Source organism: Bipolaris maydis (genome assembly GCF_028858645.1).
Source record: "Bipolaris maydis strain C4 unplaced genomic scaffold PSV08scaffold_15, whole genome shotgun sequence".
In the NCBI taxonomy this organism is placed as follows: Eukaryota; Fungi; Ascomycota; class Dothideomycetes; order Pleosporales; family Pleosporaceae; genus Bipolaris; species Bipolaris maydis.
The window spans coordinates 60,308-87,155 of NW_027093871.1; the positions used below are offsets into that span (position 1 = coordinate 60,308).

General features: G+C 48.8%; 4 protein-coding genes across 4 annotated transcripts; 2 read left to right on the plus strand and 2 right to left on the minus strand.

The window, feature by feature from the left end:
* Positions 1-707: 707 nt before the first annotated feature.
* Positions 708-7,250, minus strand: PSV08DRAFT_412201 (leptomycin b resistance protein pmd1). Its single transcript, XM_014217252.2, has 6 exons — positions 5,906-7,250; positions 4,492-5,404; positions 4,202-4,438; positions 3,775-4,115; positions 1,382-3,712; positions 708-1,173 (listed from the first exon to the last, which is right to left on the minus strand). The coding sequence occupies exons 1-6, from the start codon at positions 7,154-7,156 to the stop codon at positions 1,093-1,095; spliced, it is 5,154 nt and encodes a 1,717-aa protein (XP_014072727.2). The 5' UTR covers positions 7,157-7,250; the 3' UTR covers positions 708-1,092.
* A 410-nt stretch (positions 7,251-7,660) lies between these two features.
* PSV08DRAFT_412202 (uncharacterized protein) lies at positions 7,661-12,627 on the plus strand. The gene is made up of 6 exons (XM_014217253.2): positions 7,661-8,702; positions 8,756-9,082; positions 10,556-11,006; positions 11,069-11,363; positions 11,445-12,151; positions 12,216-12,627. The coding sequence occupies exons 1-6, from the start codon at positions 7,743-7,745 to the stop codon at positions 12,536-12,538; spliced, it is 3,063 nt and encodes a 1,020-aa protein (XP_014072728.2). The 5' UTR covers positions 7,661-7,742; the 3' UTR covers positions 12,539-12,627.
* Positions 12,628-13,714: 1,087 nt separating this feature from the next.
* On the plus strand, positions 13,715-14,761 carry PSV08DRAFT_188611 (uncharacterized protein; the record flags this gene model as incomplete). Its single annotated transcript, XM_014217240.2, has 1 exon — positions 13,715-14,761. One exon carries the CDS (start codon positions 13,715-13,717, stop codon positions 14,759-14,761), a length of 1,047 nt encoding a protein of 348 aa, XP_014072715.2.
* Positions 14,740-16,819, minus strand: PSV08DRAFT_209358 (major facilitator superfamily domain-containing protein). Its single transcript, XM_014217254.2, has 4 exons — positions 16,730-16,819; positions 16,337-16,674; positions 15,074-16,279; positions 14,740-15,024 (listed from the first exon to the last, which is right to left on the minus strand). Exons 1-4 carry the CDS (start codon positions 16,754-16,756, stop codon positions 14,889-14,891), a joined length of 1,707 nt encoding a protein of 568 aa, XP_014072729.1. The 5' UTR covers positions 16,757-16,819; the 3' UTR covers positions 14,740-14,888.
* Between the last annotated feature and the right edge of the window lie 10,029 nt (positions 16,820-26,848).

Below are 26,848 nucleotides of genomic sequence, written 5' to 3' on the forward strand. Positions count from 1 at the left end.
CGGATCTGATAACTTTGATTTACACGTGCGAAGAGCTATACTACTAGCAAGACATTCAGGGTCTCTCCGGTAGGGGCTACCTGTCCGTCCACGGCACGATAATTTTTTTCCCTCACCCCGATGACCTTTGAACGCTAGTTTCTGCGCGATTTCTAGTGCAGCGGGGCAGGTGATCAATTCAGTGATCGGCACGACATGCTTGTACACATGGCGCGCCATTCTCGTCCGCTTCGTTCTCTCAACATTTCTAACCGACATCCAATGCATCGTGAGCCTCGGCGCCTGTAGTGTGAAGCTTAGCTTTGTAGTTATTCTCCAAGATTGTGAATCCTTTCTCGTAATCTGTACGGAGTTGTTCACTCAGTTGTGAAACCTTGTCGTATCATCGATCCATCCTTATCCTGTTCGAAGACCATTCGATCCAGCACTCACCTCTTCTGCTTGTCTACCAAACAGGTCAATCTTTGACCCGCCGAAAACAATGGGTTTCGTGGTGCTCCCCGCTCTTGCACCGGACATCAGCGACGTATACGATGTGTATTTTGAGACATTCAAAAACAACCCAGTTACACGTGCCTTGTTTCCCTCGGTCACAGAAGCCGATTTGATCAACCCAAAATCTGAGTTTCGGTACGTGTACTCCATTCTTGTCTTCTCCACCCTCTCTTGCTGTTGCGTAATATTGCAATGTGGGCTGATCTCGCCAAGACAAGGGCACACGAATCATGTTCAAGAGTGGTCGAAGACCAGCCAAACGCAGTACACTTTGAAGTGTGTCGATACCGAATCCAACAGAATAGTCGGCATGGCAATTTTCGACATATACATCGCACCCAGCGACTGGAAGCGAGGTGAGATGTCCTGGCTGCACGGAAAAGAACGGGAACAAGCCGAAGCATTGATCAGCCCGCTTTGGGATGCTAGAGAGAAGCTCTGGCTCAACGAAAAGTACATCTATGGCCACGTAATCGCTGTCCATCCAGACTACCAGCGAAAAGGTGTCGGAGAGAAAATCTTTAACTACGGCATCACTGTATCCCAAAACACTGGACTACCGATTTACATTGAAAGTTCAAAGGATGGTGTGCATTTTTATGAGAAGATGGGTTGCAGGAGATTGAAAGAAACCCTGAAGCCTTCACTGCAGAGTATCAAGTCAGTAGAAGGTAAAGACTTGAAAGTAGATGACAATCTCCCTTTGTTCGTATGGTTACCCGAAGGCGCAGAGAAGAAGCTGCCCGACGCTGTGCAGTTGGCATAATGGCTATCATTACCTAGAAATATTATACCATAGTATTTATCCCAACATTTGGTGAAGGGCATTGACACGGTAGCTTTCGCTGCGCTGTACAAGCTCCTCGTGCCGTCCCTGGTCCACCACCTTCCCAGCCTCAACCAAGAATATAACATCAGCCCTTGCAATCGTCCGCAACCGGTGTGCAATTGCAATTACTGTGACTCCGTGGCCCTTCACGGCGTGCTCAAGACCAAGTTCTAGGGCCTTTTCACTTTCCGCATCCAGCGCACTGGTACTCTCATCTAGAAGAAGTAGTCTAGGCTTCCGTACTAGAGCTCGCGCAATGGAAAGGCGCTGACGCTGCCCACCAGAAAGTTGATTTCCACTGGATCCGCACTCAGTGTCGTATCCCTGTGGGAGATCCATAATGGTTTCGTGAATGTTTGCCAACTTGCAAGCTTCGTGTATCTCTTCATCTGACGGTACATGGCCGGGTCTCGCTCCCAATGAGATATTAAACTTGATGCTCCCTTGGAAGAGTACATTCTCTTGTGGCACGTAAGCAATGTCGTCTCGGAACGAGGTTCCGTGATGACGCGATATGTCAAGGCCATTAATGAAGATGCTGCCCGTTGAAGGCAGGTAGAATCGTTCCAAGAGTGCTAGTACAGTGCTTTTTCCTGCGCCAGAAGGCCCAACCAGAGCGCAAAACTGACCTGGTTGTATTGAGAGAGACAGTGATGTGAGGACTGGAACGCCAGGACGAGCCGGGTAGGAAAAACTGACATCTTGGAATACAACCCTAGCGCCGCCTTGTGCTGATGTTGGTGACGTTGACTCAGCCAGCGCCTCAACATCGTCTCCTTTCTCCTGCAAGTCGCGATCGGGTGTAGCCTTGCCATTTCTTATGCCAGGTGCGTCTGTTCCTAGTTCAATGAGCCCGCATATGCGTGAGATGGCGCTCTTTGCCTTTGCGATTTCTGGGGCTAGTGTAAATAGTTGACCCCAGAGCTGGGCGGAAACAAGCATCGCAATAAGAATGATGAAAAACTGAGTCTGGGTGTATCTTCCCTCGATGATGTTCTTTGATCCCCACCAGTACGCAAAGGCGTAGATGAAGCTACCACAGGAATTGGCGACAGCTAACCAGACATTTGTCTTGAAACTTTGTGTTACCATTTCCTTCCTGGGAGCCTTGAGAGATCTTCGGTACGTCTGTAGGATTTCGTCCTCGATCGAAAGAGCATGCACTGTTTTGATGTTCGAGATCGCTTCAATTGTAACACCAATGGACGACGAAAATGCCCCGGCGTGCTTGACAGCGAAGCGACCAATTGCGCGTAACTGCATGTACCCGGCGCCAAGAAGCAGCGGCACTACCACGAGGCATACGATTGCAATCCGCCATGCGATGATGTGCGATAGGACGATGGCGGCTACAAAGTTGACAACAACAGAAAACAAAGTCCCGACAATGGAACCGCTAAATCCTGCAAGTGAGTTTCCATCTTTGGTGATGTACTCAAGTAACATTGAAGGATTTCTCGCCTCAGACTCATGCCATTGCAGAGGCTGATGAAGGAGCGTCTGCAGAGTCAGGTTACGAACCTTGTAGATCAGTCGCTCCGAGAGAAGACCAAACGCTGCCCAGCTGGTAAAATTGGCAAGGAAAGCGATGCAGGCCAACATGAACCAAAGCCCAGAGAGCAGCTCGCCTCGGGAGCGAATGTAGTCTGGATCATTACAGGGAGACATAAGACCCATAATGTTACCGAAGAGAAGACCAGAGCCACAGTACTGGCCGCCGACTATCAACGCTGCAAAGAACGCTAACAGGATAAGAAGCGTATATGGCCGGATCAAGGGGAGCATCGTTTTCCTGATAGATCCCTCAACAACAGCGCCTTTTAGTGTTTCGGCAGAGTCTGGGCTGCTCGAGTCGTGTACGGGCGTAGAATCAGCTTCTGGCGCTTTGAGTGCTTGCTTTTCGTCCGACAAAGTATCGGCATCGCGCGATTCTAGACTGGCTCTGGAGCTGGAAGGTCCATCTTCTGCCTTGACAGTCTGTAAGCGGACCATATCCGCATATGATCCATTCAATTCCAAAAGTTCTTCATGAGTACCTTGCTCCAAAATATCGCCCTTTTTCATGACAACGATCTTAGAAGCAGCTCTAATGGTAGAAAGTCGATGCGCGATTGAAACCACAGTTCTCCCAGCAGAAGCACGTTCAATAGCGGCCTGAATGCGCTGCTCACTTGCGGAATCTAAAGCTGCAGTGGCTTCATCCAGAATGAGAATCCTAGGATCCCGAACAAGTGCTCGAGCAAGGGCGATTCGTTGCTTTTGTCCGCCACTAACAAGACTTCCGCTTGAGCCAACAGTGGTACCAAATCCAAATTCTAGCCTGTGGATGAATATTGCCACGTCGGCAAGGTCGGCGGCCTGTTGCACGAGTTGGACAATTTCTACAACCTGGGCATGTTTGTGTCAGCACAGCGACCATTCAATTCGAATTCTTTCAAAACATGACTCACCTCTTTTCCAGCTTTCTCAGCCGCTTCATTGAGCTGACTTCCTTTCCTGATATCTTCAGCGACCTTGGCAAGAACTCCACTCAGCAAGGTCTTCTCTAGATGAGCATGAGGTGGGGAGTTGACTAAGCCGAGGGCGATATTCTCGAGAATCGAGCGATCCAAGAGCGATGGTTCTTGTTGAACTAGACTGATGAAGCCTCGGAGATTTTTGACATTGATGTCTTTGATACTACGGCCATCTAGCAGCACATCTCCTGATTGCGGATCGTAGAAACGGCTAATCAAGCTCGCTATTGTCGATTTTCCGCTTCCAGACAAACCAACAATGGCGGTCAACTGGCCTAGAAGAGCCATTTAATTAGCGCTCTATATATTTCACGATTTGGGGGCTAGATAAGAAACTTCATCTAGAACAAAGTGTACGCACCAACTTCACATTTCAATGAGATGCTATTCAGCACGGGATGATCAGGCCGAGATGGGTATGTAAAAGCAACATTGCGAAACTCAATCGCTCCTTCCACATTGGGAAGCTTCTCCGCAGCGGTGGAGGTGTTGTCGATGGTGGGTTCGGTTTCAATGTCTTTTCGCAAGCGCTCGAATGCAGCTATGGCGCCTCCAAATAGTGGTAGCATGGGCGCAATCTGACTCAGAACAATAGCGCCTATATTTCCAACATTAACGTATGTAATACGCAAATCAAGGCTTTGAACTTACCATCTAGAAGAATAAATGTGACTGTGTAGATTTCTCCAATAGTCGCACTACCCTTGCCCTCAAGAGAATCTGCAACTCTGCGACTACCCTGCCAATAGCCAAGTGCGCTGGCGGAGAAAGCAAAGAAATAGAGTAGTCCAGCCTGAACAGCAGCAGCAATTGCTTTCTTGATACCCTGATCTCGTGCACTTTCCAGGTGCCCCTTGAACTTCTCTTCAAGTCTAGTATCGGCCCCAAGAGCATGGACAAGACCGACATGACTGAGAGCTTCAGACGCGATGGCGCTGGCGGATCCAAAGCATTCCCCCAACTTGGTGCTATACTTTCCTACAAAGTGACCACCAATTACTGCCATGAGCAAGAATGCAGGGACGAGAGACACGAGCATGCCCGCTAGCTCGGCATTCTTGATAAAGCCGACAATGTACGCGGTGACACAGAAGGATATGCATGTCAGAGCAACGCCAACCTTTTCACCGGTACCACTTTCGATTGCTTGAATGTCACCATTCAGACGAGAGGATACTTCACCAGCTTGGAGCTTATCGAAAAAGGTCATGTCTTGTCGTAGGAGATTGCGGAGGTAGCGATCCCGAACACGTTGAGCCAGCCTTTGAGAAGCCAAATTCCAGCATACAAGATGCGTGTAGATGCAGGCAAAACTGGCAATGGCAATGTAGACCAAGAGGAGAATTTTGGGCGTGATATCAGATTCCTCAGATGGCGTGGAGGTGCCAGCCCGGTTGTTACAGGTCACAGTGTTGATTTCATCAACGAGTTGGCCGAAGACAATTCCTATGAGTGGGAATGGCACGCCTGCTGCGATAGCAGCTATGGCGCCAACGAGAACAAGTATCCTGTCGAGCCATGTGGGATCCGCGTAAAAGAGGAGATGGAGGAAGCCGAAGAAGGGCTTAATAGAGGCCCGCGAGGGCATGCTGATAGGCATGGAACATACAAAGAGTGTTCAACTGCTGATGAGGAGGTGTCTCTCGCCGAACGATTCCATGAAGCTGTGCGAGGACATCTGCATAAGGGCAGCTAGGCGCCATGGCCCCACTGAGAGGCGACGGCCAGGATCGACACGGGGCGGGCGGTGGAAATTGCTCGTGTCGTGTCCATTGGGAACAGCATCACGTGAAATCAATGCGTAGTGGATGCAATAGTACTAGGGGGTTAGAGTAGGTACATAATGCAAATGTGGGCTGAGCTTGGGGAGTGGAGAATGGACGTCTATGGGTGTGTGACTTGGCAACAGGCGATACTCGGACGTGGTCAGTGCAAATGCATGTGTGAATGCAAGCGACGCATGGGCCGCGTGGATTACTCGGAAGATCAGATAAAAATTTCGCTAGCTCTACACCGTTTTGGACAACCGCCACCCACGTCGTTCACTCTATATCCTTGCCTGCACTTGGACCGATGAAGCACCATCCCCTACTTCCTTGGACCCTTTGGATGCCTGGTGCACAATTTCTCCCGCCATCAACGCTACGTCCTTGGCCAATGTCCGCCCTCCATCGGACTTTGAGGACACCAACCACAACCGACAACCCTCTGTAATAGCGCCGCGCTTGAACTGCACCTCTTCCAGGCTTTCTCCCTTGGGCCGACAGCCTAGAATGATCGAATCCACGCTCTGGAACAGGGTAGAGTTTGAAAAGGGATTTGTCGCCGTGTCTCTGATGATGACGTCTGAACCCGAGCATGCAGCAGAAGCGTCTTTTCCAATAATGACGCGAAGTCTGAACGCGCCCTTGGATTGGACTTGCTTTTCGTAAGCACGCATGTAAACTCTCTGAATTTGCTCTGGTGCTTCCGTGACAGATGGCGCCTGACAACTTGTCGGCTTCGCCCAGATCGAGCACAGCTGGGGCTGTGGGGGCTTTGCATCGTCCAGAATCCTCAACGGAGCAAGCGAGTCACTCTCCGTTACCACTGTGATGTTGCCTAGGCGAGGACAAGACAGCAGATCGTCTACAATCTCGACCATATTCTCGCCGGAGCCGACTACGGATACGTTGAGTCGTGGCTCGTTGGCAGCTCGCAGCTCATTTCTTCGCGAAGGATAATCGTCCATAGAGATGATGCGCTGGCCCGCTAAGAAGTCTGTTGTCGGTAGTGATTGTGCGGCTGGTACACTGGTCCGGGATGGAGACGGTGCAACAACACTCCTCGCCCGCACCACCCATGTTTTCCCGGTATTGTCCTTGATGGCTACCCTCCAGCCTTGTACAACATCTCTTTCGACTTCTGGGGCTACCCCGACAACCTCGCTACCATATCGTACATCGTTCTTGAAATGCTCAGCACTCCACTTCATGTAGTCGGCAAATTCTTCCCTCAAAGGGTTGAGACGATCTGAGTTTGCAAACTCGATAAGCCGCTTGCGATTGAGGAGGTAGTTGACGTAACTAAAGGCTGTTCTCGGATTACGAAGTGTTGCCAGGTCGTACATGAATGGGCTTTCCATTCGTGTCCTTGATAAATTTGAATTCGAGCCCCATGAGAATGATGGCTTCTTTTCGACAAAAAGCACCTTCAATGGTGCCCGAGACTCGCTGTTCGCAATAGCCGTAGCCAGCTGCGCTGCTCCGAAGCCAATGCAAACGAGGTCATACAAAGGTGTAGGTTGCGCCATTGATGAAACTGGTGCTGTGTCCATGTTGCTGCTTGTTTCTTTGGCGGAGGTTATTGTGTGAGTGTGGAAGATGGTAGAACAAGGACAGACACCGCGCGTTGTTATGTTTGAAAGCAGTAAGTTCTAAAACGTGATATGGCACTAGCAGTTTAATTTCATACCACAGCAGCAATCATGCACAACTCGTACGCAGAACAAAAAGATCCGAGCTTTGTCCAGCAACGGTCAGGCACCCCGATATCCAGGCTCAAAACAACGATGTCACCGAAAACTATTGTGGGCCGCATGGATGCGCCGTAAGTGCACGCCACACATGTACGACAACTTGCATGGGTGGGAGGATGGTAGCATACTAAGACCCACATGGTGCGATCAGCCACCCACCCGGGACTGTCATCGTACCATGGCCACCCACGCAAGCGCTGGCAAGTGTTGCCCGTCAATGGCTAGCATTTCCACATCATTTGTTCCGGTTACTAGGGACGACCTCGGTTAAACAGCCGCGGGGCAGCTGTATCCAAGTTGAATGCCTTCAAGCAACACATCCCGGCTATGAAAAGGTCCTTTAAACAATCTCCTTCTCTGCCAGCGCAAAACCCAATAATCAAAAATGAGCCAAAAAACGAAGCCAACTGCGGCGGAAGAGCCATTCATCCTCAAACTTCCTCACCCATATCTTACCGCATACGCAATCGTCAATGACGCTCCCAAAGGAAAACCTATCAACAATAAGATCCGGATTTCCTCAGCGAACACAACTGGCAAGGAGGTCACTCCACCAGTTGTATTGCACAATGAGGATGTCTCGTTCAGTGGTATCGGTTCACTGAGCCAAGACAGTGTGCCACCAAAGGGCGATAACAGTTCTTGGGCGCGCGCTCGACGATCACCCCATGTAACTATTACCTGGAGCCAGGACAAACCTACTGTCCCACAGGTTTGGCTCATCGCTTATGCGTTGGTCTCGCTGCATCCTCTGATAGAAAATTTCCGCGTTATTCTCTCCGGCAAGGATTCCAAGTCACTAGCTCATGAGCTGTATGTCACTGGGCTCTTCCACCCCCATCCTAAACCCTCGCGAGCAGAAGCACCTCAAGATGGCCATCTTCTCTTCCGAGGCACATTTTGGCAGGGTGCTGCATCTCCGTTCGGAGCCCGCCCGGTATGGGCACCACACCTCGATGCCTCGGGCAAGCCAGCCAGCAGACAATACCCCCCTTTTCCCTTCCAGAATGCACCAAGTACTCAATTTCCAGCTTTACCCCGACATACTATGCATCCTGTTCGGGAACCCAAGCCAGAGCCAGGGTCCATCATCTATAGCCGGTGGATACCACATCTGAAGGAACACTTCACCATGGTGGCTCTCGACTACACCAACGACGAGCATCTCCACTTATTCAACAAGTGGCAGAATGACCCACGTGTGGCTGCCGGCTGGAACGAGACGGGTACTCTCGATCAGCACCGAGAATATCTCCGCAAACTGCATGAGGACCCCCACGTGCTCACCATGTTTGCCGCGTTTGACGATATTCTCTTTGCTTATTTTGAAGTCTATTGGGCAATGGTAGGTTTTATTTCTGCTTGCTGTGAGGCAATTACGTACTAACAAATACATAGGAGGATCACATGGGCGCTCACTACCAGTCGTCACCCTACGATCGGGGGAGGCATTCCTTGGTAGGGGATGTAAGATTCAGAGGCCCGTACCGTGTCTCTGCATGGTGGTCGGGTCTAATGCACTACATGTTCCTTGATGAGCCGCGCACATGGAACCTAGTGGGAGAGCCTGCAGCCACAAGCAGTACTGTTCTGGCTTATGACTTTGCCCATGGATTCCACGTCGAAAAGCTTATGGATCTCCCACACAAGAGGAGTGCGCTCATGATGGTTAACAGGGAGAAGTTCTTCACTCTGAGTCCATTCACATGGGATGGAGAGAAGAAAGTTAGGCCCAGTCTCGACGCAGGTGCCAAATTGTAATTCATCACTTAGCGCTTTTTCTGATATCTCACGACATCTCATCAATCAATTTACACGACAAGATACAATTTTTTGAACACTCGCCATCTGTGCATGCTGCTTGTCATGAATGTCGGAATGCTCATATTCTGGAGTACGCGTAACTTCGGCTGTGCCAGGGGACGACTCATACCCCACATTAGAGAGTATTTGCATGGCCGTTACAAAACTGGTCTCGCTCGCTGAATGCCACGGCCCCCCGCTGCATCCCACATGCAAAATGCGGATCAGATATTTAACCGCAAATTTTTATCTGATCTGTCCTGTGCGTAGCGCCACACGAGGGTGTTAAATGACCGTGCTAAGAGACTTGCGCGGCTTTATTGCCCGAATATTCGCGCACTAATCCGACGATGGGTGCGTGGGAGTGTAGTGGTGGATTGCAAGACGTAACGGCATTGCAGCCGGCAAGTCCCAATGGACATTGCCACTCCACTTGACGACTCCAACTAGTACAAAGCTCCGCGCTAAAAAAAAATTTACTCGAAGCGCCGGCATGACGTGACAAAGCCTGATGAGGCAGGCCAGCGGATCTGATAACGCTCCATGATGTTCGCCCAGCCATTAGCCGGCCTTCCCAGCCGGCTCTGCCTGCATGTGGCAACGCTAATTTTGATCTGATAAAACTTACGTTTGATCTGATAAAAATTTTGCAACGTCCATGCGCCGACTATTGCAGGACCACATTCAACCCTCACCGACATCGCGCCAGCCATGAGCGGTAGTTGATCTTATCAGATGAGATGAAAGGCAGCCCTTCGCCGGCCAGTGTGACAGGGATCAGCACGCCCCTTGCTGTCACCAGACGCGGCTAGAACTTCACGGCTTGACGACGGCTTTGGACGATCGTCACTCCTTCGAAATAGGGTCCTAGCCATCGTGTGGGGACCCTTGCTGGACTATGCCATGGCGCTGCTAGTTGCAGTGTGTCGGAAAGAGCAGGAGATAAGCTGGTGGATCGGTTGACTCTGTAATGTCGATATTTTTCGCACTCTCTACACTACTCCGGATCAAGCATCATCCGACCCGAGCAATGGCTAATCCCCTTGTGTTTCCAAGATGCAGGAAGGGTGGCACACAGGATGATGCTTCGTTCCGCTCTTGTCATTAGATCCGAGCAATCGGCGAAACACTCATCATCACCTTCGTTGCTACCACGGGCAGATTGAATCAGAAAGTGCCTTGAGGGGTTGGCATCAGGCTTTCGATTGCTCCCAAGTGGCATACGACACGGCTTCTTTTTGGTATCTCACATCGTTTGTGTTCCATTGCCTATGTGCCCAGTTGATTGATCCCATTTATCGCAACTGCTATCGAACATTTTACTTCCCCTTGCTCCCTTGGCCATTATTGCCTGGTATACTACCAATCTTCTGCTGTAGCAAGAACCAGTAGTAGTCCAGAACCAGAATGGCGGAACTGTACGATCAATCTCGAAACGACGCCTTGCAGCGTCTCAACCAAACACTTCTTCAGATCGACCCCTACGATCTTCCACCATACCCCAACCTTTCCATCGTCACAGGGCCCCTCGACCCACCGCTGGTCCAATTAACACTGTCTCAACTACTCCAACAACAAGCCGCACATTACGCCAGTAACGAAGCTGTCGTCATACCATGGACTGGTGCACGCTGGACGTACCAGAAACTATGGGCAGAATCGAGCTTGTTGGCCAGAGCATTGTTGAAAGAAGGGGTTCGACCAAGAGATAGGATAGGCATCATGAGCGGAAATTGTGAAAAGTACATTGCATTATTCTTTGCCTGTGCAAGAGTTGGTGCGATATGCGTCACTCTCAACAATACCTATACTGCAACGGAGATGGAGTTTGCTTTGAAGCATACAAGTACGCCTTCTTTTTTTCCAAACATTGATCACAGAAATTCGTCAGAGGACTAATCAAAGCAGAGTGTAGATTTCTATTTACCACGCCTAACATTGCCCGATTCGACAACATCCCGTTACTGGAAAGACTGAGTCAAAAAGATGTGGCATCAGTACTTCCGGATCTCAAGACCGTATGTTTGATACGAGGTCAACACGACTCCTTTACTACTTACTCTTCCTTCATCGACAACGCTCAATATATTCCTGAGCATATCCTTGACATCTTTGACGGCATAATAAGTCCTCACGACGTAGCAAACCTCCAGTTCACAAGTGGAAGCACAGGCAAGCCAAAAGCAGCCATGTTAACACACTAGTTAGTCCTCTCCCTTCTCTACCCTCTTCCCTCGACAGGCTTCTATGTACATCCAGCCAAACTAACAAGACCATCTCCCAGCAACCTCATCAACAACTCCCGCTTCATCGGCGACCGCATGCAACTCAGCCCCTCCGACACCCTCTGCTGCCCACCCCCCCTCTTCCACTGCTTCGGCCTTACCCTCGGCGTCCTCGCCGTCCTAACCCACGGCTCCACCATTGTCTTCCCAGCCGAAGCCTTCGACCCCGCCGCCTGCATGCGCGCCATCTCCACCGAGAACTGCACCGCGCTGCACGGCGTCCCCGCGATGATGGAATCCATAATGAACGTCCCGCGCCCCGCGGGCTGGCAAAGCAAGCTTCGAACTGGCATCGTAGCCGGCAGCCCCGTCCCCAAATGGCTCATGGAGCGTATGGTGGCCGAACTCGGTATGACGGACTTCACCTCGTCGTACGGGCTCACCGAGGCGAGTCCAACCGTGTTCAACGCACATACGACGGATTCGCTGCATGCACGCTTGACGACTGTCGGTACCGTGCTGCCACATGCTAAAGTCAAGATCGTCGACCGCAACGATCGCGTTGTGCCCATTGGCGTTAGAGGCGAGCTTTGCGTGGCGGGATATCAGGTTTGCCGCGGCTACTGGGAGAACCCGGAGAAGACGGCTGAGCTTATCATCAACGATGAGTATGGGGAGCCGTGGCTGCATACTGGTGATGAGGCCGTGTTGGACGTAGATGGGTATTGTACTATTACTGGGCGGTTCAAGGATATCATTATCAGAGGTGAGTATTCCTTTTTCCCTCCGTTCTTCTATGTGGTGACGTGTGCTGACGAGGTGTGAAATAGGAGGTGAAAATATATATCCTCTTGAGATAGAAGAGCGGCTTGTTGAACACCCAGCTATCGCACGCGCGATTGTCGTGGGCGTCTCGCATCCGCGCCTTGTGGAAGTTCCTGTGGCGTTTTTGCTTCACGAGACAGATAAGCCAAAGCCTGATCTAGCTGAGATACAGGGCTGGGTCAGGAAGGTCTTGGGTAGGCACAAGGCGCCAGTGCATATCTTCTGGTTGGGAGAGGACTGCGATGCGGAGGTTCCGCTGACGGGCAGTGGCAAGATTAGGAAGTTTGTGCTGAGAGATGTTGCTGAAAATTTGTTAAAGGAGAGGTAGATGCTCGTTTTGGTGCATGTAGCGATGCATTCTAACTTGAAATTGGATTTGGTCTCAGATTAGCGGCTTAGGAATGTCATGCTGGTTTGCAATTCTGCATGGTGCTTTTTCAAGAGCTTCATTGTTTGTTGTATGACGTTGGGAGAAAAGTTTCAAGATTGTTGGTTTGCTTGCATATAGGGTTGTCGGCACAGCTCGTGGAAGATGAAGTAACGGTACACGTGGTCAGCGAGTGTGTCTCTTCAGCGGCGAACGTGTACACAAGATCATTCATATCTCTTGATTGTTAAATGATTCTTTCTCCCATCAACCGGTTTATCTTGCATGATGAGAAATATGCAGTCACTGACTCAGCGAGTTCTGTGCTCCAAACATATTCCCTAAAACATAGCTGTACAAGCGGTTATCTTCGCATCAATGTTCAAAGCTTTCATGTACTCGCATCAAAGTAGATCGGTAATTTATCTTTGAAACTCACCAACACAAAGAGGCTTGCTGCTGTTTCTCTCTTCGCGCCTCCAAATTAACGAAAGGATGGCTGTAGAGAATAGTTGATGCGTTAGTATGTATATCGTCACAAATGGTATACTATGTATAATTGCCGTACCAGTTCGAGGATGATGAGTTTCTGATCAATATTTTTCATTATTCTACAGATCCTGATATTGGAGACCAGAAATTTTCAGTTACGTCCTGATAATCCGGCACAGTACGGCAATCAACTTGTCCATGTCGATCAGTAAAACGTTATATAGTAAACCCATGTAGTCGGCTGTAAGAAGATATTTCAGGACCGCTGAGATCTTACATGACGTTCCTTGCTACAACTACACATATGGGCTTTGACTGACGAGAGTTGCGGCTGTGGAACCACAGTGTCCCTAAACCCGATGCGAAGGCCATGGTGAATATGTTGTACGTGAACGTAATAAGACACAATAGAGAAACAAGCCACATAGTAGTTTCTATAAACTCATTGTTGTTTCTCATAGAACAGGACAGTGCAAGTGAATTCAAAAGGAAGTAGCTACATCAAATACCCACGTTCACTCCCGCCTTCACCTCAATCGTAGCTTCAACCCTTCACCTGCTACATTACCACCAACAGATATTTTTCTACAAAGGTAATAGATATTTTATTTCTTTCCCTCGCTACACTGTTTATTATCACACAAAATGCCACGACGCCTGCTTCCAGCACCACCTCCCGCCTCCTGCGCGCAACCCTCACCCTCCGACAACACCTCCGCACCATCTCCACACACAACCCGCTTCGGCCGCCGCGTAATCCCACCACAAGACCTAACTCCCTCCGTCGACCCACCCTCCCAACCATCTCAGCCGCCCCAGACACCCCAGAAAGTCCCAACAACAAAGCTCCCAGCATACTACTCGCTCGCACCCAGCATCCCCTCCCCCTTCACAGGGAGCCTGGAAACAAGCCTCGATGCAATCCTCGCCTTCGGCCAACTCTACGCCGCAATCCCGGGTGTCACACCCCTCATCACCAAGCTCCTCGAGCCCGTATCCACGGACACAAACTGGGCGGCCATCCTATCAGCGCTGGCAACAGCGACACCGCTACACGCGCGGTATCTCATGACGGAGCTGCTATTCCTGGCCACACGCACACTTTTGCCCGAGCAAATCGCAGAGAACAGGGCGATGCTAGGCCGTCTTTACGAGCGCAAGAAACAGCTCGCGATCCGCTTGCTGCTCCGGTACGACATGCTGCGGGAGTGGAAGTTGGAGCCGAGCCAGTCTTCGTATCGCGATCAGCCTATTACGATTGCGTCGGCGGCGCCGGTCGCCGGGTTCGTGGCCCCGGAGCCCGTGGTCGGCGTTGCGTCGCCAAAGTATCCGTATCGGCGGCCGCTGCTGTTGAATGTGATTCCGACGTTGATTGCGGCGCCGGTCGGGGGCTATACGTCGCAGAGTGTACGGGAGCGCATGAGGCATCATGTTACGGAGTTGGATGCGTATCTTATGCTTGGGGATGAGGAGGTGGAGAGGTGGAGTGAGGGGAGGGTGAAAAGTAAAGTGTGTTTTGTGCTGATGCATTGGCAGTGGTTGAGGGGGAATAATGCTACGTTGGATGATTTGGAGGTGCTTGATTGGGAGGAGTTGGAGGGCAAGGCGGAGGAGTGCGGGTGGATTGGGGATGATACGACGAGGGTTCCTACAGGGAGCAGTGTGAAGAAGGAGTTGAAGTCGCTTGGATAGGAAAGGTTGACTTCTTTGCTTGAATAGTCAAGGGGGTCTTGTTTTATATACATAGAGGCTATGGGTTTGTGCAACAGTCGGCTGGGAGTAAAGATTGTTGCGAGAGTCGTAGAGGTCTAGTGCGAAATTACAAAACTTCATGTTGGTGGACGCTGCTGTTCCTTGTCCAGCGACGGAGCGCCTTGCCCTTCCACCAGAAGAGTAGGCCAAAGGAACACCAAAGTGTAGTCAACGCTGCGTTAGTCATAATAGGCCCAATGAAGCTGCAGCCGTTAGTGAGTGCTGTCCATACAAAACAGTTGCTGAACTTACCCATCTTCGATAGTCCAAGGAGTAATGAACTTTCCCATTCCATAACCCCAAAGATTCTTATTAACTGTTACTGCAACAAAGATTGATCCTGCGACAGGCTTGTACGAGTCGACCGCGTAAGTGGTGGCTATACCTGGCAAAGCAGCGACCTGAATACCAGCGCATGTATATCCAATAATAACAATGACTTGCCACGCCCACTTGCGCTGATAGCCAATCGAGACGACAATGTTTCCAATAAGCATGATGATGACGTAGGGGATCATAGCGGGTAACCGCATCTCGGGCTCACGAATGCCATTGTTCCTCCTTGTGCTTCGTAACGACACCCAATCACTGAGTGGTCCAGCGGTAAAGAGGCCAATCATAGTACCGACCATGACGGCAAAGTTGGTGAAACCCACAGAGACGGGCTTGAAGTTGTACGGCGGTGCGGCAAACACTTGGCTTTGTGTGAGATTAAGTGTGAGGAAACAGGAGCAAGACCAGCTGGCGACGAAAGCAGCAAACTCTACAATGGGAAAAGTAAAAAGCTTCCACGGAACCCAGATTTCGAGAAACATGGTGCGGAAAGGATTCGAATTCGGCTGGAAAACCCACCACTGCCACTTAGCAGGTCTACCCTTGCCGAGATGCGGATCGCGCTGTTGGGTTTCGGACATGGTGAGGTCCTTTTCGGCTGGCGAGATGGCAGTCTCGGCTCTCTGGATATCGTTGGCATCCTGCTCTGTATCCGAATTGCCCAGCTCCTTGTGGCTGGGTGTTTTGGTTTTCTCCTCGAGAGAAGGAGTTTTTTCCTGGCCTTCTTGCACGGGTACTACAGCACGCCTGTATCTTGTTTCCGGAAACGCAAAGAGGCACAGGAGGAACGAGAAACCCAAGAGGGCGGTGTTTAGCCACCAAAAGTCGCGCCACCCGACTGTCTCTGCCATGGAGCCAGACACAATCGGGCCGACGGTAAGTGAGCCCATATATACCACCCAGTATAATGTATTCCACTTGCCACGGTCATGAAGAAAGAATATATCGGCAATGACCTCGGGCATGGTAGTCTCTGCAGGGCCAGCACCGATACCGTTGACAATGCACGCGCCCATGAATGCGCCATAAGAATTTGCCTTTGCGCGCCATATCGATGTGCCAAAGTTAATGAGCTGGGACAAAAGGTATACGGGACGACGGCCGAAAGAGGAGCTCATGGGAACCCTGACGCATAACCCGTTAGCCACGACACAAAGTTGACGGGGAATCGGGAACGCTCACCAGATGAAATTACTGAAACCCAGGACAAGAATACACACGCCAGTAAATTGAACGGCGCCAGCGAGGTCTGTATCGAAAGCCTTCATAAGGGCAGGGAACATTGGAGAAAGAGCCAATGGACCGAATCCTTGAGAGAAGGTAGCTACGGCCGCTGACACGATGGTAGCCGTCTTCCAAGCGGGACTCCAATTGAGCGGATCGTTAGGGTCGTCACTTGGCTGTGGAACCAAGACTACCGCATGATCGCCTTTGACGAAGTGGTGCGAGCCGACATCAGCCATGACCTCCGTGCCGGGAAGAATCTCGGTGTGCAACTCTTCCTCGAGTTGATGTCGCTCCTGAACACTGTCAATAACACGCTCAACAATAACAAACTAAGAATAGAAATCTTACATCTTCATTGTAGTCGCGAGACGCCATGATGGCGGAGTTCAGTCTGAACCCTGACGCGATTAAGGTAGCAGTGGTTACCGCGTGAGCGCTGTTGGATGGACCTGGTTTCTTCACGGTTGATTGGGGAAGTGAGGTTCTTCGTTTTGCAGGCCAGTTTGTTTCAAAAGGCTATGGTCCAATTAAAGTTCTACTGCCCCGGTACGACTAGCCCGGCGGCAAGCTGACAGACACAGCAAAGATTACGCCGCAATCAACTCCGAATGAAGTGTCGATACTGGCAAATGGAAATAAGTTGAAACTTGTTGAATCCCCCAAAGATAAGATGCCTTGTGGCACCAACGCGGCCTTTGGGAGGTTAGTGGGGGGGATAAACCCAATGGTCAGGTTGTGCCGTCTTCCGCGATATGTGATGAGGTATGTGACGAAGCGAAAGATACAGTAAGCCAGATCAAGGCATTTGTGAAACTGCGAACAGGATGCATGTCACTGACACTGCGAAGAGTATACATATACTTGACACTTGGCCATGTTTTCAGAAGGCCTAGGTCCACCGACACCGTCCCAGTGCATAGTTAGTTTTTGAATGATTGGTCCAATTTCGAGTTACACCGAAGAGAGGGCCGAGCGGATGACAAGCTATGACACGGCAGATGCCTGGACACATCCCACTGGCTACAAAATCCACGCGAGCGACCCTAAAATATTCCAAAGAGCGGCATGTGAGAAGAATGGCGAGTTCGCGATCATCGGCCCGCCAATGTCCAAGTGCCGAGTGTGTAGTTCAGTGTACTGGCGTCGCCGTTCTAGGCAGCCGATGCGGGGAAAGTTGGGGGATGCCCCGCTAAGAAGCGGCCCACGTCAGCCACCGCGCGCCCACTCTCATACAAAAAGTACACAAACACGTGCTGTACAGACGCAATGTCGGAGTATTTCCTCGGTAGAACTCTTGTTGCTGACAAAGTGATGTGTAATTAACGGCACAGAAGCCCTGCCGTGCCAGCATGTGCACCCACTACAAACTAGTGGCCTAACGTGGCGGTTGTAGTAAGATTGGGCGGTGCAGCCCCCTAATACCGTCCGTGTATAGTACATGGCGTTGGCGGTAAACAACAATAACAATAACAATAAAAGAACAGCCGTGCTATAATGTGGGGAAAATGATGTGCAAGCAAAGAAATCCTGGGGAAGTCCTCATGCTGTATAAGTTTCATTTGCTGTTTAAATGCGCATAACATGGGTGTATGCTCAACAAGGCGCTAATTAATTGGGCATCGAGGCTGGATGCCTAACACTAACCAGATCAACAACAACAACAACAACAGTAACCATCAAGACGTACTTCTGAGACTCTTTTGACCCCGATGTTTCAATATTCACCTGCATTTGCGTAGGATTCTCTTTTGTGCACTGGAGATCACGCACCTAACCAGTATTTTGCCACATGCTGTCGTACGTACGTACGTAGGGCACATGACAGCTGTCAGCTGTCAGCAGGGCTGGGCCCCTCTCTCAGCCACACCCACCGGGCTTGCATATATACTACTTTACCTTGTACATGCGCCAAGGTCGGTCCGGATTCTTGACAAAGCTTAGCGCATCTAGAGAGGATCGAAATGTAGGATTCAATCGCCTCAGGATTGAGGGGGAGGGAAAGGGCAGCCGTCTCCAACTAATAACGGCCGAATCTCCAAATGCGTGTGTGTGTGTGTGTGTGTGTGTGTGTGTGTGTGTGTGTGTGTGTGTGTGTTATTACCCAAAATGATCGGCCGGTTATTTTTTTTGGTGGGCTGGAAACCCGCCGTATACTATGAAAGCATATAAGAGAGCAGATATAGCGTAGGTGCAAAGTGTTATGGTCTGTGACAAAAGTACCTGCTGTTTTTGATCCGGCAATATGCCTCAACAAAAAAAACGGTAAGACCAAAGTAGAGCTGGGGGGGTTGGCGTGGATTGCATGAACCGTTTTTAGTGCATACCGACCTTCTGCAAGCTTGGGGGGGTAAGATGTATTGAATGACAGAAACAGGTTGTGAGGTGATGAAGTGAGGGGTACTGCACCCACCCACCCACACACACACACACACACACATATGTGTAAGCACACGTTGCTATAGCTGAAATGGGCTCAGCCTGTAGTTATAAGACAGGAGTATTATACGTACAAGGTCAATTTACTGGTAGGTTCCGGGGGGAGCTGCAAATGACAGGTGAGCAGGAAGGCACTATACCCTTTTTTGGACGGGAGGGTAGTTATAGTAAACGTGACATCACTCTCGCATCTTCAGGGTCCTCTGACTTTCAAACTCTATATACGAGATTTGAGTAATAAGTAGCGAAAGACATATATCCCTCATCAGCTTACATATATGCCGTGAAAAAAGAAAATTAATTGCAAAGAGCAAAACGCATTGGTAAATGTGACGGTTAGAGATGCGGAGCGGTTGCGTCCGTTGTTCACTACTCAAGGATGGCATTGTGCAATATGCGCCGTTATGAAAAAAGAAAAAAAAATCAAATCTTGTTTCACGCCATCCATCCCGTCTTCCTCGTTTTTTGTTTTTGTTTTCGGAGATTTGGCGAACGAAACGGTAAATAACCGTGCACGTGGTTCTGTTTGATGTTTGGAGATGCACTGTCTTTTAGAGAGAGAGAAAAAAAACGAACGTCTAGACATAGACATCGTGCTGGCTTGGCTATTCCCAATGTCGCTGAAAAGCCAAACATGAAACTTCAAAATTGAGTATTTGGAAGCTTGCCGACTGATTTCGTCCATGTGGTTGAGTGGATGGGACAAACTCGGTCGAAAGTGCGCCGTAGGTATGGTGATTGGTCGAGCAGATCACCAGGGGTGCATGGCATACGTACTACTGTGTATGTAGTATCTTATGACTCGTTTCAGATGTGTTAGAAATGTGTTGAATCGTGTGTTAGCTGTAGAGTATTGTCTAAACGGCTGAATGATTTTGGTGTTTTTTTTTGGCTTTGAACATGGCATATTGTAACAGGAAACCATCACTGTTTCTTCTACTGGGAGAATCAATTGCAAAGATAATTCTAGTTTATGAGGTAGATACGTCTTTACAAAATAGATATTCTAGATCTGATTAACTATGTAGGCTGTGTGTTACAAGTAACAAGAAGGATTCTCTCCTTAACGCGGAATGACGAGGTTAAAGACCAACCACGTCTACGTTAGAAGGTAACGACCATCGCGGGGCAGGAGGTCACGTAATATATATGCTCCCGCTAAGAGCTCTACTCTTAGAGCATAAGGGGCCTTAGGAGAATTATACTCCTAATACTCCTATAAGGAAGAGAGAATAGAGAGCATTAGGATAGAAGTAATAAGGATATAAGAATAGATAGATTTTATTATTTACTCTTATTATAGTTAACTTAAATTATACTTTCTTACTAGTATCTTTACTTAATAAGATTATTACCTATTAGTCTATAGTAATATAGATTAAGTTATTTAATCTTTTATTACTTTTCTATCTAAGTACCCTACTCTACTATCTTACTAGATAAACTTTATAGAACACTAATGTAAGGCTTATTAGCTATAGTGGCGGACTTAACTAGAGTAGTATAGACTTAAACCTTATATAATACTTTAACTACCTATAGATTTAGTAGACTTAGGAAGATTAATATTAGGACGCTTAATTAAGATTTAAGGATATCTTATAACTAGGCTTAGTTATAAATAGGTGCTAGTAGACTAGTTTAGAGTCTTAGACTAGTACCTACTCTAGTAATTAATAATAAGATACTAACTCTAAGTAATAATAAGTTAGATAATAACGTATATAACTTATAAGAGTTATAGAATCTTAGGCACTAGGCTATAATCTATATATAGTAAATAGCTAAGATATAAGTAATAATTAATTAGCTTATAAGTTAGTTAATAGCTATACTAAATAAAAAGCCTATTAAGAAACCTAAGATAGCAACCCTAGATAAATACAATAGTAACTAAGAAGGGTTATAGACGTTTCTTACTAATATTAAGTTATATTATAGTTATAATAATATACTAAATAATAAAGAAAAGATACTTATAGCTAATACTTATATAAAGAGAAAAGTAGTAAGCTAGATATAACCTTATATAGAGAACTTTCTAATAGATATTATTAATAAAGAAATAAAAGATAAGATACGTGCCTTATTTAGTAGTTAGGCTAACTTTAAGAAGAAATTAAAATATATCTTTAGAGAGATAGACGTAGAAAGCTAGATAGAGAAAGCTATATCTTACCTAAAGTAGACTAAAGGAGTTTTAGCTTATATAGTAGAGTTTAAGTAACTATAGGTATAAATTAATTAGAATAATTTAGTACTTTAGACGGTATATAAAGTAAGTCTAAAGAAAAATATTAAGGATAAACTTATATACTATAATAAGCTAAAGAATTTATACTTATTAATTAAGTTAGTAATAAGAATTAATATATAATTATAGAAATAAAAGGAAGCTTAGAAAGAATATAGACTAGGGCTACTCTTTACTAATACTTAAAGGTATTAGAATAATAAGAATTATAATAGAGACACGTATATAATTAGTAAAGTTGTTACAAGTAACAAGAAGGATTCTCTCCTTGACAAATGACGAGATGGCTGAAGGCCTATGGACGTCCACGTCAAAAGGTAATGGACATTGCGGGGCTCGAGGTCACGTGATGTGCCATCCCGCCAAGACAAGACATCCCGCCAAGCCAGGGATGGCAGTGAGCCTTGGGATGGCAGTCCATCCCAGACATCCCGCCAAGAGGAGCCAAGATGGGATGGACGGGATGGCAGGACTGGAAGCAATGAGGATATAAGGATGGATGGATTTCATTATTACTCTCGTTGTGGTCAACTCAAATTGTACTTTCTTACTAGTATCTTTTACTTCACAAGATAGTTACATGTTAGTCTATCGAATAGATTAGCGTTGTCAAAACCTTCGGTTACATCCATAACTCTTTTCCACTACGAATCGCCAGACAACTCTCACGGAGCTAGTCTCTGTTCCTACTCGCCCTAACCCGGACCGAGCCAGAGAAGTATTAGCACCCAACCCCGTGTAACACTTTGACCACCTACGGATTCAGTGGAGGATTAACCAACCGCGTCCGATTAAGATTTGAACCATGTCACGAAACTCCAACGAGTATGTCAACGTTTCAGGCCCGGTGCCTGACGAGAACGTCAACATGACTGGTCATACCACGGAAGGTATCAACGAGCCGGCGGCAGGGAGCCCCGAGTACGAACTCGTTAATCTTAGACGCGAAGGCCAGAATCAGGCTAGACAGATCGCCGAGTTGCAGAACATGATCAACCAACTCACGAGTCAGCTGATGGCCACACCGAACGAAAAGCCTATCAAGAAACCCAAGATGGCAACCCCAGACAAATACGATGGTAACCGGGAAGGGTTACGGACGTTCCTCACCACTATCGAGTTATACTGCGGCTACAACGATGTGCCAAACGACGAAGAGAAAATTCTCATGGCTAATACCCACCTGAAGGGAAAAGCGGCAAGCTGGATGCAACCCTACGTGGAAGACTTTCTAAAAGACATCGATAACAAAGGAACGAAGGACGAGACGCGTACCTTGTTCGGCAGTTGGACTAACTTCAAAGAGGAAATGGGACGCATCTTCGGGGAGGTAGACGCGGAAAGCCAGGCGGAGAAAGCGATATCTCGCCTGAAGCAGACCAAAGCAGTATCAGCTTATACGGCGGAGTTCAAGCAGTTACAAGCACGAATCAATTGGGACGATTCGGCTCTCCGGACGGTATACGAAGCAGGTCTGAAGGAAAACATCAAGGACGAACTTGTACACTACGAAAAGCCGAAGGACTTGTACTCGCTGATCGAGTTGGCAACAAGAATCGATACGCGATTATGGGAACGGAAAGAAGCCCAGAAAGGATACAGACCAGGGCCACCCTTCGCCAACACCCGACGACATCGGAGCAACAAGGATCACGACGGAGACACGTACATGACCGGCAAAGTACAAGACAAGTCTAAGGATAGGAATAAAGCCCGAGGAAAGTTTAACGACGGTCTTTCCAAGGAAGAACGCCAGAAGCGTTACGATAGTAAGGCATGCCTCCGCTGCGGCGAAGTGGGACACTTCCGCAGGGACTGCCCGAAGAATGAAGTCAAACAAGGAGCAGTAAAGATTGGGATGATTAGGATGCCGACGCCCTACCCAATCGAGGAACAAGACGAAACGCTCAGTGACCTAGACCTGTACGATGAAACAAGACAAGCCACCGACGAGGCCTTTGAGCTAGTACAAGAGGCAATAGGACTTCAAGACTTCAAGTGGGACGAGCCACTACCAACGGATTGGCAGGTTGAAGGGGCCGAAGTACTACGCCGCCTAAGAAACCAACAGTGCTGGATTTGTGGAAATACCAAGCACCAGGCCAACGATTGCGACATCGAAGGACGAGTCACAATCACGGGGCCTAGAGCAGAGGAAATTGCCTGCAAGGCTGCCCAGGAACAACCCAGGTTCAAGGAACCTGATGACGAGGAGACACCTCGGACGTTCAAGGAACGTATGGAGCGACACGAGCGCCTACGTTGGGTCGACTGTCCAAAGCAGTGCGAGTATCACTTAAAGGACCGAGAGGAGACCAGGAGCAATGAGGGCGATCGCTGCCACATCAACTTATGGCATAACGAGTGTCGGGTACTGCATTGTCAAATGCACCAGCCAGAGGAAAAGGAAGCTCACGAAGAGCTATGCTGGATCAACTGTACGACCAATTGCCAGTTTCATCAGAAACAACGACGGAATGCTCGAAAGGTAGACGACTACTACCATAGCACGATATCCGCCGCAGAATGCAATGCAAAGCACTGTAAGATGCCTAGGGCAAGCAAGCCAAGGGTCACGACGACTAGAATGCTCAAGCAAGTGCCGGATAAGCCAAACAAAGATAAGAGCCACGAGCGACTCTTATGGACGCATTGCAGGAAGGGATGCGCCTTCCACCGACAACAGTTTGAGGATGCTCGAGGAGTGAACGACCATCTCCATAGCACCCTGTCAGCAAACATTTGTGAGGCAGACGGATGCCCGATTCACAGGACGAAGAAGCCGAGTCCAAAGAGGAAGGTTGCGAAGGAAGATATACCGCACCAGAACACCCATTGGAGCTTCTGTTACGACGACCAGTGTACTATACACTATTCCGCCAAGGCAGGCGAAGGCTACTTTCCTACGCAGGGGAAAAGTAGGCAGTCAAAAAACTAGGATGCCACCAGGGACAGGGTCACGCTGGTAAAGGCAGTCCTAAAACGACCCTCAAAGAAGTACGCGAACTGGGAGCGCAAGATCTGCGGCTGCAGGCTACGGTACTTATAGACGGACACGAGGTGACGGCGCTCATAGACAGTGGGGCCGCACGAACCGTTATCTCACCCCGAGTGGTGGAAAAGAACAACATACCCTATCGAACCAAGAAGGTGCCGATGCGAGTGGTATTAGCCGACGATAGTCCCACGATATATGGGAACGGCTGGATCCGACTTGAGACCGAGGCAATATCGTTACGCCTGGCCGGTCAAGAAAGTCGAGAACGAGTTAGCATTATGGATCTCGGAGAAACAGAGATGATAATTGGCTACGATTGGTTGTTGAAGCACAACCCTGCCATCGATTGGCAAAAGAAGACGTTGCTCAGCCGAGAACCTGTGCACAAGGTTGCTGGGGCCAGACGTAAAGAGATGCGCCCGATTATCCAGAGCTCAACCCAGGACGGGAGGATAGGCCAGATCTCGCCGCATAAGATCGCGAGAATCTATGCGAAGGACCCTCGGAAAGTAGGAGTCATTTGGATACGGCAGGTCGCGACCACGAAGGAAGGACCGGTACCACAGGTTGCGCCCACGAAGGACGAACCACTGTTGGCGATTCCAACAGAATACCGAACACCAGAGTTCAAGGAACTGTTCGAGGAAAACGAAGCAACAGACTTAGCTGAACATCAGGATTGGGATCACGAGATCATCCTGGAAGAAGGAGCGAAGTTGAGCCCAGGAGGAATGTACCCTATAGCGCCCGAGCACGATGCTGAGCTGCGGGATTACCTCCAAAAGAACTTGAAAAAGGGATTTATCCGACCGGGATCAGGCCCGATGGCCTCGCCCATATTGTTCGTAAAGAAACCTAACGGGAAGTGGCGACTATGTGTCGACTTCAGGAGGTTGAACAGCGTTACTCGGAAAAACCGATATCCCTTACCACTCATTACAGAGCTCATGGATCGACTCCAGGGGGCTAAGTGGTTCACGAAGTTCGATGTTCGGGAAGGATTTTACCGAATCAGAATCAAAGAAGGTCACGAGTGGATGACAGCGTTCAAGACGAAATACGGACTCTTTGAGTATACGGTTATGCCGTTCGGATTGACGAATGCACCGGCAACCTTTCAATCAGTCATCAACAACGCACTCCACGAATACCTCGGAATCTTTGTCACCGCGTATCTGGACGATGTACTAGTGTACTCCAGCGGCACACGCGAAGAACATGTCGAGCATGTTAAGAAGGTGTTACGGAAGCTTAAAGAGTATAAGCTATACCTTCAACCCGGAAAATGTGAGTTTCACACTCAGGAAACGGAATTCCTTGGATTTATCATCTCGACCGAAGGCGTAAAGATGAACCCAAAGAAGATACAGACTGTACAGGAATGGCCAAAACCCAATACAGTCAAGGATGTTCAATCCTTTTTAGGATTTGCGAACTATTATCGAAAGTTCATAAAAGATTACTCAAGGATCACAACACCCCTTACGGAGATTACAAAGAAGGAAATAGGTTTCAAGTGGGAACAAGAACATCAGGAAGCCTTCGAGAAGCTCAGGCAGAAATTCCTGGAGGCGCCAGTACTCGAGATGTACAGCCCTCAACGACCAACCAGAGTCGAGACCGACGCGTCCGACTACGCACTCGGAGCTGTATTGTCACAGCAGTGCCCAGATAAGAAATGGAGACCAGTGTTCTACCATTCACGGAAGTTCTCAGGAGCAGAACTCAACTACGACGTTCACGATAAGGAACTACTTGGAGTAGTCGATGCCTTTGAACAATGGGAGGTGTACCTACTAGGACTCCCCGACCAGATCGAGGTTTTTACCGATCACCAGAACTTGACGAGTTTTATGACAACGAAGAAACTCAACCGACGACAAGTCCGATGGGCTGAGACGCTTGCTCAGTTCGACTTCAAGATTACGCACCGCGCGGGAACGCTCAACGGAGCAGCAGACGCTTTAAGTAGAAGGTCTGACTTGCACGAAGAGGGTCATAAGGAACCACATGACGCCTTGCTTAAGACGATGCCCGACGGCAGTCTAAAGTACAACCAGCCGGAACTAGCTAAAGTAGCTAAGGTGGCCGAGCAGGTAGAAACGCTACAGCAGGAATGGCGGCAGCGAGCAGCTAGCTGGCAGTTCGAGCCCGACGAAGCAGGCTCCGATGAACTGTTGAGCGACGAGAGAGAGTACCGAAATATGGTTTCGAAGGACCGAACATATGTACCTCCACACATGAGATCGAGTCTCATACAGGAACTGCATGAATCCCAGGAATATGGACATGCAGGAGTTGAAGAGATGGTTAGACGACTAGCTAAGGTGTTTGCGATACCACGTATGCGTACGAAGGTGCAGGAGATCCTAGGCAACTGTTTGGCATGTCACCAGAACAAGCCCAAGAGACATAAGCCCTACGGCCTGTTACAACCCTTACAGCCACCATCTAGACCATGGACAAGTGTAACGATGGACTTCATAGTGAAGCTCCCGAGATCGTTAGAACCAGGATCAGCTCGATTTTGCGACACAATCCTAGTAATCGTGGATCGATTGACTAAGGCAGCGAAATTTGTGCCTACGGAAGAAACTATTACGGCAGCAGAGTGCGCGTACGAAGTCACTAAAGCACTAGTGTCAGAGCACGGGATACCTGAAGAATTCATCACCGATCGCGATAAACTGTTTACGTCTAAATACTGGAACACATTCCTGGCAAAATTAGGTGTTAAGAAGAAGCTTTCGACGAGCTTTCACCCGGAAACAGATGGCCA